Source organism: Grammomys surdaster, unplaced genomic scaffold (assembly GCF_004785775.1).
Source record: "Grammomys surdaster isolate TR1022 unplaced genomic scaffold, NIH_TR_1.0 134, whole genome shotgun sequence".
In the NCBI taxonomy this organism is placed as follows: domain Eukaryota; kingdom Metazoa; phylum Chordata; class Mammalia; order Rodentia; family Muridae; genus Grammomys; species Grammomys surdaster.
The window spans coordinates 3,499,826-3,513,197 of NW_021604592.1; the positions used below are offsets into that span (position 1 = coordinate 3,499,826).

General features: G+C 37.5%; 1 protein-coding gene across 5 annotated transcripts in view; it reads right to left on the bottom strand.

The window, feature by feature from the left end:
• The window catches only part of Cadps2 (calcium dependent secretion activator 2), a 501,414-nt gene that overhangs the window by 222,276 nt on the left and 265,766 nt on the right, over nt 1-13,372 (bottom strand). For all 5 annotated transcript variants that reach the window (XM_028762525.1, XM_028762526.1, XM_028762523.1 and 2 more), the window contains exon 7: nt 5,962-6,073. In XM_028762525.1, coding sequence (XP_028618358.1) covers nt 5,962-6,073 — 112 coding nt within the window. The remainder of the gene's footprint in view (nt 1-5,961; nt 6,074-13,372) is intronic.

Below are 13,372 nucleotides of genomic sequence, written 5' to 3' on the forward strand. Positions count from 1 at the left end.
TCCCCCTCAAGGATGGGCTTGCTCTCCCTGAGTCCCCCTCAGGGAGGGGTCTGCTCTCCCCGAGTCCCCCTCAAGGATGGGCCTGCCCTCCCTGAGACCCCTCAGGGAGGAGTCTGCTCTCAACTTGTATTCTTTCAATATCTACTAGTGAGGAGCTCTTTTTCTTTTAGAGATAAAGAGAGACATATTTCTTTTTCAAGAATCATTTTATATACAAATTTCATTTTTTAGTTAAAATTATGCATATGGGCATTTTTCCTGTATGTCTTGTCTGTGCACCACATGCATATAGCACACCCACAGAAGTTACAAGAGGGCATTGGATCCCCCAGGACTGAAGTAATGGACAATTTGAGGTGCCATGAGGGTGCTGAAACTTGATCTTGGGTCCGCTGCAACAGCTACCAGTATTCTTATCTGATGAGCCAAATTGCTAGCCCTATATACCAATACTTCTAAAACTAAAAACTTATTGTAAAGAACTTTCAAAATATGTCTGTACCCAAGAATATCATTTCACCATGTAAACAAGTTATCTAAGAATATAATTCATTCACAAATAGGCAGATTCAATCATATGACTCAAAAATCAATCATTGTAGAAATGACAAAAAAGAAATCTAAAACATGTATCACTTTAAAATTACTTGAGCTGAAGTAATTTTTGATTCGTGTTTTTTAAATCCTAAGATTTTAAATCATTCCATGCCTTGATCACAAAACACTTTTGAGTGTTTTAGCCATCTCACACATATCTGATCCATGTCTGGCTTGAGGAACAGATTCTGCAGTCACAAAACCAAATTCGAGTAGCTACCATTCCATCCACCTCTTAGGACATTTTTATGTGTATATCACTGTACTCTGTTCATAAGCACCCCATTCTCCAACCTCCCATATTCCTCTTCTCCCTGTCACCTCGTGTTCAGGACTCTTGCTCTGCCCACACTCTGCTCTTCTTTTTAGAGACTTTTCTCTTCTTCACTGTTTCCCTTGTACTCTCACACTATATATCTTTATCTCTATGTCTGTCTGTCTGCATATGCATATTTTAAATCTAGACTATTACCTTTCTTATTTAAAAAAGATGTCTCCACCACCCTCCAAGAAGATTAAATGGAATTATGTTTGTAAAACAAGTTGTAACACTACTTAGTAAATCAATAAAACAAGGGAGCTCTAGGACAAGAAGAGGTATTTTTCAATTTCTTGTCTATAGACAAGAGGCAAAGGGCATAAAGACTAAAGATGACCAGATCCTAAGACTGTTTAAAAAGGTGTCAATGGAGTGCATGCACACTCCTCCATCTGCTAAAAGGATCCAATGGATCCTTAAGTGAGTTTCTCTGGGAGGAACAATTACAGACTTGTCAATAATCTGCAAAAAGAGAGACTATACATTTTCTTCAGTGGTTTTAACCATTCAGTTACTTTGAAACATAGTAGTCAACTGTGAACCTATTAGGGCAGACACCAAAACAAAACAAAATGAGGATACCAAAATCTGCCCTTTAACTTTCCAAATTCATGGATAGCAGAGGCATGAATGTTTATTCCTCTGTTCCAGGTCCACCATTATTGCTGTTCTTTAATGATGCTGGAAAACAATATTGTATGCACTATCAGTTTCTAGTTAAGGAATGTATTTATTTATACTCAAAGTCCTGAGTTTATAGGATTCCTACAGTATTCACTTAGGTCCTCAGTTTCTTTCATTGAAACAAAAAAAAAAACCAGTAATGTAAATAATACATCAATAACACCAACAGTTGCTCAACAACTTAGTTGTCTTCCTACAACTAAGGCTTATGTTATAGAATAATTTAACATCACAAAAGTTGCTAAGTCAGTATAGATAAGTTTCATATACACTTGACCCAGTTTTTAAAAGACAAAACAAAAAAAAACAGTTTATATTACTATGGAATATTTATCAAAGGCAAGAAATTTAAAATAGTCCATCTGTACAACAGATGCTATTGGATTTCAGCTGGTTTTCAATTAGTATCATTTCTGATTCAAGTTAATGTGGTCCAACATAGCACATCACATTTACCATTCATGTTTTTATTCTTCTCTGACCTTTAATCAGCATTGCTTTTTCACAGCTTGAGAGTCTATTCTGAAGAGTCCTGCCCAGTCGTCCTGCCCAGTCATTCTGTACATGGTCCCCAATGTGGCTTTGCTCACAACTCTCTCACGCATGGATGTGGCTTAGGTTCTGGCTTGACGGAAGAATGACAAAGATATTGAGCATGGCGTGCTTGCAGCATCCTATGAGTGGGATGCAGGACATGTACTGATACCACAGTGACCAGCCTTCTGGCCATTTGAGAGTGCATTTTTCAGGCTATTCTTCTTGTCTTAGTGACTTAGAGCTGAGACTTTGCTCCTCACTCTTTTAAGTAAATTTATTTTTTTATATTTTAATACAATTATTTTTAACACAATTTCTATTCCACATGGGGATTCCTTTGATTGGGGATCAATGTTGGGGTGTGTGTGTGTGCACACGTGTGTGCTCACACATGGAAGTTACTGTGCATACATTAAAGTTCATTCTACATAATGTAATGTTATTTGGATTTTAACAAATACATAATTCATTAATCCAGTTCTTTGTACCATACAGAACTGGTTCATCACTCTAAAAGTATCCCAGGTACCCCTTTAGAGCCAGCCACTTCCCAATTAGTCAGTCTCTAGCAAGCACTCTGGTTTCCATTCTTACAGATTTTACCCCCATTATGAGTAGAACCATACACGTCTTCATCCTTTGGCCTATAAGTTTTAACTACATATTTGTCTGAATTTGTTTTGTTTTTTAGCACAGAATAGTATTTCATGGCATGTATGTACTAGGGTTTATCAACCTACCTACATAACAACATACGGCTTTTGTGAGAATGTAAACTGAATAAGCCTTGTGCATACGCCTCCAAGTCCAGCGTGGGATTCATATGATATACTTACATTTAATATATAAGAGACCAGTAAGTTTTTCAAAGGTTGCATCTCAGTTTTGCATTACCTCCATCAATAAGGGAGTTTCTGTTTTGGAGAGTTATTTTGTTTTGGTCACCTTTTCTGTATTTTAGCAGATCTCCAGTAGCATAAACCCATTCTGCATCTTTGTTGCTCGATTTTGAAGTTCAAATATTGCACACAATTTTAAATAAAAATTTTCATGTATAAAAACAAGGGTTTTTTGGGTATATTCTTGATATTTTAAACAATTTATTTCACATCATATAAGGTCTTTGTCTTTGAACCAAAGTGAGTTGTCTAAAAAACTAGATAGGTATATAGATGATATTTGCATGTACCATGTGAGCTCAGAATAAGACACATCTGAAGACCTCAAGCCTAAGCAGGGATGATGAGGAATAGATATTTGAAAAGAAAGAAAGAAAGAAAGAGAGAGAGAGAGAGAGAGAGAGAGAGAGAGAGAGAGAGAGGAAAAGAGAGAGGGGGAGAGAGAGAGGGAGAGAGGGAGAGAGGGAGAGAAGGAGAGAGCGCGCCATATTTCAAGGAAGAGTGACAGTAACAAGGTTATCATATACAGAAGATGGACCTAGAAGCAGTAGTGAGCTCACTGAGCTCACTACTAAAGGGGTACCTGGGATGTCTTTAGATTTAGTATGTGTCTACAGCAACACGATGGGAGTTAAAGTCCCCTGTATCCCCACTCCCCATGGTCTGATTCTCAAAGTCTACAGTGGAACACGATAGCCAGCATTTTACACTAATATCTAGGTACTGATGGTGTCAGGAGTGTGAAGGCTGAAAGGGGCAATGGTAGCAAATGAAGAAATAAAGCAGATTCTTACAGAAGTATGTGTAATACTTTGGACCAGGTTAATGGAGATGTCAAGAATCAGGAAAATTGTAGAGGAAGCTGATAGAACTTGAAACTACATGGAGTATTGGAATCAAGGAAAGAGAAACAAGAGGGACCTCTAGGTCAGTGATTGACAACGTCTGTATGGAATACTACCTCATGATGGTGTGAATCCTGTGTTCTGCTTATATGCAGTTACATCATACAAATATGAAGTTCTGAGGAAGGAAAATAACTTTGAAAGCCACTAACACAAATAATATATGTTATCTTCAAACCTACTCAAGTCATTAATATAGATGAGTGGTTTTCAAACATGGATGGATGACTTTGTATGGGCTTCTGGGGGAACATCTGGCAATATTGAGACATTTCTGATTATCACATTCTGGAAAGTTTTGAATAGGGTACAAAGATGACATTAAATATCATAAGACGAAAAGGCCAGTACCTAACACTAAGTATTTTGCTCAAAATAATATAATAATGAAGTTGAGAAACTCATGGAAAAACCATCTTGTTTTGTAGGTGTGTGAAAGTGCTATCTCAGCTTATAGAGCAAAATATATCCCTTACATGTTCAACTTAAAATTTGATGAAATATATTGATCACTTAAAAATGAGGTAAGATGTCCAAAGAATTACATATAAAATTAAGTTAGGTATGATGAGGAGATAAGGGTCATAATTATAATTATAGTTTGTGTGAACAACTCTGGTTTATACAAATCAGATGTGTTCTCTGCGGATCTTCTGTTACATTATGGTACAGGCACCCTTACCACAGGGATAAATGCATGGATATAAGATTATGTGAACGAAGAGTTATTCTGTCCAATGAATGTACTAAAGTCAGAGAAGAAGTATAGTGGAATGTGTAAAACTCTAACAAGGTAAAATAGCTGGAAGAGGAATTGGAGTGAATAAAAACATGATTCTTCTACGAGAGAAAATCTCCAAAACACAGAATGTTGCAAATGTCCTTTCATATCTATACTTGCAAAAGCTATCCATAAATTCCAAAAAATAAGTAAGAGTTTTAAACATTTACTCTCTTGAAAATATCTGTGACAGTCGCTTTCAGATCTGGGCACTATGCATTCATATAGCAGAAGACAGCTTCACCCCTCAGAACATACCTACTTCATAAGTAAGACAGACCCTCATAGGAGCAGGGGGCAAGGGAGTGGGATAGGGAGTTTGTGGAGGGGAAGCCTGGAAGGGGGATAACATTTGAAATGTAAATAAATAATACAAAAAAATAAATAATAGCCAATACAAAATTTAACAAAATTAAAGAAAATCATCTTCCACATTGAGCTGTGGTGATTGCTAGAGTACTTAGCCCTTTGATGAAATGTGGAATACAGAAGGATTATAAATATATATTTTAGATATAAGCCAGTGAGTGTAGGAAGATATACTGACTCAGTGGTAAAAGATGTGTGAAAAAGACCACTTTAATAGGGAAACAGAGAAGGGAACAGAGAGACCTGCTCTTTGGAGGTATTTGAATTTGGTTATCGGTAGCAGATATGAACAGCATGTGGCCTCATAAAATAAAAATGGCCAACAACCCTTATGCAGAAACATTAAATGAGACTGACATTTCACCAGGATGGACAAGTGGCTGGTGTGAGTGACATTCAGCAGCCAGAGGAGAAGGCTGGAGCTGGTGACTCTGAGCTCATGTGTACTTCTTATGCATTGCAAGCCTAGTACAAAGTACAATATTTTCTAATTAATACTTATGCTTAGTAGATTATAGGTGTCAGATAGATTTGTGGAAAGATCATACTTTCATACTTTGCTCTAGTTATTAAGTTATTTTGTCTGTGCCTATGTGTGTGTATGTGTACATGAGGCAACTGCATGCAACAACATGCCTATGGAGTTCGATGTCTAGCCATGCTTAGTGTGGAGATCTACCATGTGTATTACTGGGACTGAACTCAGGTCATGAAACTTGACTTCAGTTGCTTCCATCCATGGAGACATCTTGCTGGCTAAATTGAAATACTTTATGAACACAAGCTTCCCCTGAGAAATACTGGTTTATCTTCCTCTGCTTCATGCTAATGTCAAGATACCCTAGAAACTCTATATAAAGTACAACTCACCCTGCCCAGTTCCTTGTCTTCCAGGGCCAGGACCCCTGTGCTTTCTGTGAAGAGCTTCACTTTGACCACAGGCCGAGGGTGGGTAGTGTTGAAATCTCCTTGGGTTCCCCATCTGCAAAGAAGCAAGAAAGGTTTTCTTTAATATGGAACAGTAACCAACTCCCCCAGATCGAAATGCCTCTATAAAAGGTGCATTAAGCAATACAGAATCTATTATAACTGGATGAGATTTTCATCTTTGCTTTTGTTTCTGACAGATGGCACCACGAAGAATGAAAATAACAGTAAGCTTTATAGCTTGTAATAGTTATTCAGCTGCTGAAAAATTAGCATACTGATCTACAAAATATGGAACGCTATATAAGAAAAGGCATTATAGATGTACAGAGTGAAATCTATTATTTAATTCATTAAAAGGAACACTGCAACAGCATTTTAATGAATGGGAAACTGCTGTAAGTGTCTAGGTAAGATATGACATTGCAGAAAGCTCTCACGGTGCTGTGCAACTCCACTCTTCTTCCCTTTGGAAGGTCCTCACCAAACACTGCTTGTCTTTATGTTTTGAAATGGAGGGACAATTATCTTAGCCTAGTTCTTTACGTGACTTTTTATAGAATCTTACAAAAAGAAGGAAATATTCTTAATAAAAATTTTGAACAATCTGTCGTCAATTTCCCAATACATTCTCGTAGGAATGAAAATAAGTCTGTTGACATCTGGCTTTTCAAATCATCATAACAAAATAACATGTTTTCTTGGCTCATCTTTTAATTAATAGCATCTTGTCGTTATCATACACCAATTCATTTGAGATTACTGACAAACTCAACTGGCACACATCTGGTATTAAAAAAAATTCTGATAAAAATTTCTTGAAATTCTGAGAGCACACAGGAGTGGAGCCTTGGCAAAGCATGAACAAAACACCATTGAACAGAATGCCACAAAAGGGAGATAAATTAAGAGGGTTAGCAAAATACAGATTCAGGTTAAAAATAAAACACTAAAGAATGCCAATTTTCTTATTTATGTTAAAAACAACCTATTTATCACTTTTGTGCGGCTGAATATATGTTATTTTTATAAATTTTATTGAGGAACTCTACAAAACAAGTATATTGAAAATTGAATAAAAGTTGTGGGTCTGTCTTCTACCACAGCACTGAAAATACTGCAAAACGCGTCCAAAAGCAAATGTTATCACAGTGACTGTAGAAATAAGAATCTCTATAAAACCTATTCTTTTGAGACTAAAGTCAGAGGCCAGAAACAAGGGTTAAATTAGGGTGCAAAAATGGTCTAATTTCTATTACAGACATCTAAGAAAGGGACACTAAGTTCTTTCTTTTATTTCTATTTGTTTTCCATTTCACCTAACTAAGTTGGTCTGTGGTAGAGCAAAGAAAAAAAAACACTTCCGGTCTGCACACAATCCTGGGCTTCAGCTCTGAACCCAATCCCACAAAACCCAAAGGAGGCAGGGCTCCAGGAGCTCTAACCCCAGCAGTATCTTAGGTAAGGAGACAGCAACACCTACCCCAAACAGGGAGTAACTGGGACCCACTAGGACCCAGGAATTCACTCCTGGCCAGGGGAATTGTCTTTTTCAGTCTGCGCCCAAGCATTGAGCAGATCTTGGGCCCCAGCTCTAACCCCAGTAGTAACACCCACCCCACACAGTTCTGAAACAACCAAAATAATAAGAAAGACAGGCTCCAGTAAGAGATAGGACAGGTAGCACTAAGGAGATCCACCTGTCGAAAGGCAAGCACAAGAACATAAGCATCAGCAACCCAGGGTACTTGGCATCGTCAGAACCTAGTTCTCCCACAATAGTAAGTCCTGAATTCCCCATATCACCAGGAGAGCAAGATTCAGATTTAAAATCACTTCTAATGATGATGACAGAGGACATTAAGAAGGACATAAATAACACTCTAAAAGAAATTGAGGAGAACACAGATAAACAGGTAGAAGCCCTTAAAGAGGAAACACAACAAACTCCTTTAAGAATTACAAGAAAACACAACTAAACAGGTAAAGGAATTGAACAAAACCATCCAGGACATAAAAATGAAAGTAGAAACAATAAAGAAATTACAAAGGGAGACTAAATTGGAGATAGAAAACCTAGGAAAGAAATCAGGAGTCATAGATGCAAGCATCACCAACAGAATACAAGAGACAGAAGAAAGAATCTCAAGTGCAGAAGATACCATAGAAAATATTGACACAACTGTCAAAGAAAATGCAAAATGCAAAAAGTTCTTAAGACAAAACATCCAGAAAATCCAGGCCACAATGAGAAGACCAAACCTAAGGATAATAGGTATAGAAGAGAGTGAAGATTCCCAACTTAAAGGGCCAATAAATATCTTCAACAAAATTATAGAAAAAACTTCCCTAACCTAAAGAACGAGATGCCCATAAACATACAAGAAGCCTACAGAACACCAAATAGACTAGACCAGATACCTCTCATCACATAATAATCAAAACACCAAATGCACAAACCAAAGAAAGAATATGAAAAGCAGTAAGGAAAAAAAGGACAAGTAACATATAAAGGCAGACCAATCAGAATTACACCAGACTTCTCACCAGAGACTATAAAAGCCATAATATCCTGGACTGATATCATACAGACCCTAAGGGAACACAAATGCCAGCCCAGGTTACTATACCCAGCAAAATTCTCAATTTTCAAAGATGGAGAAACCAAGTTATTCCATGACAAAGCCAAATTTGCATAATATCTTTCCACAAAACCAACACTAAAAAGGATAATAGAAGGAAAGCTCCAATAAAAGGAGAGAAATTATACCTTAGAAAGAGCAAGAAAGTAATCTTCAACAAATCCAAAAGAAGACAACCACATAAACAATGCCAATGTTAATGACAAAAATAACAGGAAGTAACAATCCCCTACCCTTAATATCTCTTAACATCAATGGACTCAATTCTCCAATAAAAAGATATAGACTAATGGACTGGATACATAAACAGGGCACAGCATTTTGCTACATACAGGAAACCTACGTCAGTGACAAAGACAGACACTACCTTAGAGGAAAAAGCTGGCACATAATTTTTCAAGCAAACGGTCCTAAGAAACAAGCTGGAGTAGCCATTTTAATATCAAATAAAATTGACTTTCAACTTAAAGGTATCAAAAAGGATAAGGAAGGACATTTCAAACTCGTCAAAGGAAAAGTCAACCAACATGAACTCTCAAATTCTGAACATCTATGCTCCAAATGCAAGAGCACCCACTTTCATAAAAGAAACTTTACTAAAGCTCAAAGCACACATTGCACCTCACACAATAATAGTGGGAAATGTCAACACCCCACTCTCAGCAATGAACAGATCATGGAAATGGAAACTAACAGAGATACAGTGAAACTAACAGTAGTTATGAACCAAATGGATTTAACAGATATCTATAGAACATTTTATCCTAAAACAAAAAAATATACCTTTTTATAAGCACCTCATGGTACGTTCTCCAAAACAGACCATATAATCGGTCACAAAACAGGCCTCAACAGATACAAGAAAATTGAAATAATCCCATGCATCTTATCAGATCATCATGGACTAAGGCGGGTCTTCAATAATGACAAAAACAATGGAAAGCCCACATTCACATGGAAACTGAAAAATACTCTACTCAATGATAATGTGGTCAGGGAAGAAATAAAGAAAGAAAGACTTTTAAGAATTTAATGAAAATGAAGATACATCATACCAAAACTTATGGGACACAATGAAAACAGTGCTAAGAAAAAAACTCATAGCTCTAAGTGCCTACAAAAAGAAACTGGAGAGAGCATATAATTTCAGCTTGACAACACACCTGAAAGCTCTAGCACAAAAAAAAGCAAACACAAACACACCAAAGAGGAGTAGAGTGCAGGAAATAATCAAACTCAAGGCTGTAATCAACCAAGTAGAAACAAAAAGAACTATATAATGAATCAATAAAACCAGGAGCTGCTTCTTTGAGAAAATCAACAAGATAGATAAACTCTTGGCCAGACTAACCAGAGGACACAGAGACAGTGTCCTAATTAATAAAATCAGAACTGAAAATGGTAACACAACAACAGAAACCGAGGAAATTCAGAAAATCATCAGATCCTACTATAAAAGCCTATACTCATCAAAATTGGAAAACCTGGATGAAATGGACAATTTTCTAGGCAGATACCAGGTACCAAGGTTAAATCAGGAGCAGATAAACCATCTAAACAGTCCCATAACCCAGAAAGAAATAGAAGCAGTCATTAAAAGTCTCCCCAATAAAAAAAGTCCAGGACCAAACAGTTTTAGTGCAAAGTTCTATCAGACCTTCAAAGAAGACCTAATACTAATTCTCTATGAACTGTTCCACAAAATAGAAACAGAAGGAACACTACCCAATTTATTCTATAAAGCCACAATTATGCTAATACCTAACCCACACAAAGACTCAACAAAGAAAGAGAACTTCAGACCAATCTCCCTTATGAATATTGATGCAAAAATACTCAATAAAATTCTCACAAACCAAATCCACGAACACATCAAAACAATTATCCTTCATGATCAAGTAGGCTTTATCCCAGGAATGCAGGGATGGTTCAATATACGGAAATCCTTCAATGGAATCCACTATATAAACAAACTCAAGGAAAAACCACATGATCATATCACTAGATGATGAGAAAGCATTTGACAAAATTCAACATCCCTTCATGATAAAAGTCTTGGAAAGATCAGGAATCCAAGGCCCACACCTAAACATAGTAAAAGTAATATACAGCAAACCAGTAGTCAACATCCAACTAAATGGAGAGAAACTTGAAGCAATCCCACTAAAGTCAGGGACTAGACAAGGCTGCCCACTCTCTCCCTACCTATTCAATATAGTACTGGAAGTCCTAGCCAGACCAATTAGGCAACACAAGGAGGTCAAAGGGATACAAATTGGAAGAAGTCAAAATTTCTCTATTTGCAGATGATATGATAATATACTTAAGTGACCCTAAAACTTCCACCAGAGAACTCCTAAATCTGATAAACAACTTTATGAAAGTGGCTGGATATATAATTAACTCAAACAAACCAGTAGCCTTCCTCTACTCAAAAGATAAACAGGCTGAGAAAAAAATTAGATAAATGACATCCTTCACAATAGTCACAAATAATATAAATTACCTTTATGTGAATCTAACCAAGCAAGTAAAAGATCTGTATGACAAGAACTTCAATATCTGAAGAAAGAAATTGAATCAGATCTCAGAAGATGGAAAGATCTCCCATGCTCATGGATTGGAAGGAATAATATAGTAAAAATGGCCATCTTGCCAAAAGCAATCTACAGATTTAATGTAATCCACATGAAAATTCCCATTCAATTCTTCACAGAGATAGAAAGAGAAATTCTCAAATTCATTTGGAATAAGAAAAAACCCAGGATAGCGCAAACTATTCTAAACAATAAAAGAACTTCTGGGGGAATCACCATCCTTGACTTCAAGATATACTACAAAGCAATAGTGACAAAAACTGTGTGGTATTGGTACAGAGACAGGCAGGAGGATCAGTGGAATAGAATAGAAGACCCAGAAATGAACCCCCATACCTGTGGTCACTTCTTTGACAAAGGAGATAAAACCATTCAGTGGAAGAAAGACAGCATTTTCAACAAATGGTGCTGGTTCAACTGGAGGTTAGCATGTAGGAAAATGCAAATTGATCCATACTTATCTCCTTGTACAGAGCTCAAGTCCAGGTGGATCAAGGACCTTCACATAAAACCAGATACACTGAAACTAACAGAAAAGAAGGTGAGGAAAAGCCTCGAAAACATGGGCACAGGGGAAAAGTTTCTAAACAGAATACCAATGGCTTATGCTCTAAGAGCAAGAATTGACAAATGGGACCTCATAAAGCTGCAATGCTTCTGTAAAGCAAAGGAGACTGTAAACAAGACAAAGTGGCAACCAATGGATTGGGAAAAGATGTTTACCAATCCTACATCTGATAGAGGGCTAATATCCAAGGTATACAAAAACTGAAGAAATTAGTCTCTAGACAATCAAATAACCCTATTAAAAATGGGGTACAGAGCTAAACAAAGAATTCTCAACTGAGGAAACTTGAATGGCCAAGAAGCACCTAAAGAAGTGTTCAACATCCTTAGTCATCAGGGAAATGCAAATTAAAACAACCCTGAGATTCCACCTCGTACCAGTCAGAATGGCTAAGATCAAAAACTCAGGTGTGACAGCAGATGCTGGCGAGGATGTGGAGAAAGAGGAACACTCCTCCATTGTTGGTGGGATTGTAAGCTGGTACAACCACTACGGAAAGCAGTCTGGAGGTTCCTCAGAAAATTGAACATAGTATCATCTGAGGACCCAGCTATTCCACTCCCGGACATATACCCAAAAGATGTTTCAACAGAAAACAGGGACACATGCTCCACTATGTTCATAGCAGGCTCACTAATAATAGCCAGAAGCTGGAAAGAACACAGATGTCCTTCAACAGAGAAACTGATACAAATGTGGTACATTTACACAATGGAGTACTACTCAGCTATTAAAAACAATGAGTTCATGAAATTCTTAGGCAAATGGATGAAATTGGAAAATAATATCCTGAGTCAAGTAACCCAATCACAAAAGAACACACGTGGTATACACTCACTAGTAAGTGGATATTAGCCCCAAAGCTCACAATACCTAAGATATAACATATAGGCCACATGAATCTCAAGAAGAAGAAGGAAGATCAAAGTGTGGGTCCTTTGGTCCTTCTTAGAAGAAGTATCAAAATACTCACCCAGAGCTCCCAGGGTCTAAACCTCCAGCCTGGGAACACAAAGGGAGGGACTCATGGCTCTACCTGTATAGGTAGGTGAGGATGGCCTTGTTGGGAATCAGTGGAAGAGGAGGGCCTTGGTCCCAGAAAGTTTGGATTCCCTAGTGTTGGGGAATTCTAGAGCAGGGAGGTGGGAATGAGTGGATGGTGGGGACACACCCTCATAGAAGTAGGAGGAGGGTGGATTAGATAAGGGGTTTTGGGGGGAATAGGAGAGGGGATAACATTGAAAGGTAAATAAATAAAATATCCAATTTAAAAAAAGCAAATAATGGGTCTGGCAATTGTAGTCAAGGTGTTGAGACTTTTTGTCAACAATTTATTATGGGGATTTTGTATAATCCTCATGGACAAGGTATTGCGGAAGAGGCCCATGGAACTTTAAAAAGATTGGTGAGACATATTGTTGCTGAGACAAAGAATGATGCCGACCTATGAGCTTGCTGAGTGCTCTGACCAGGGCGACTGGGGGAGCTGTATTTGACATATGTTCCTGACCTACCTGTGCTTGACTATATCCCAGATGGGACAAGCT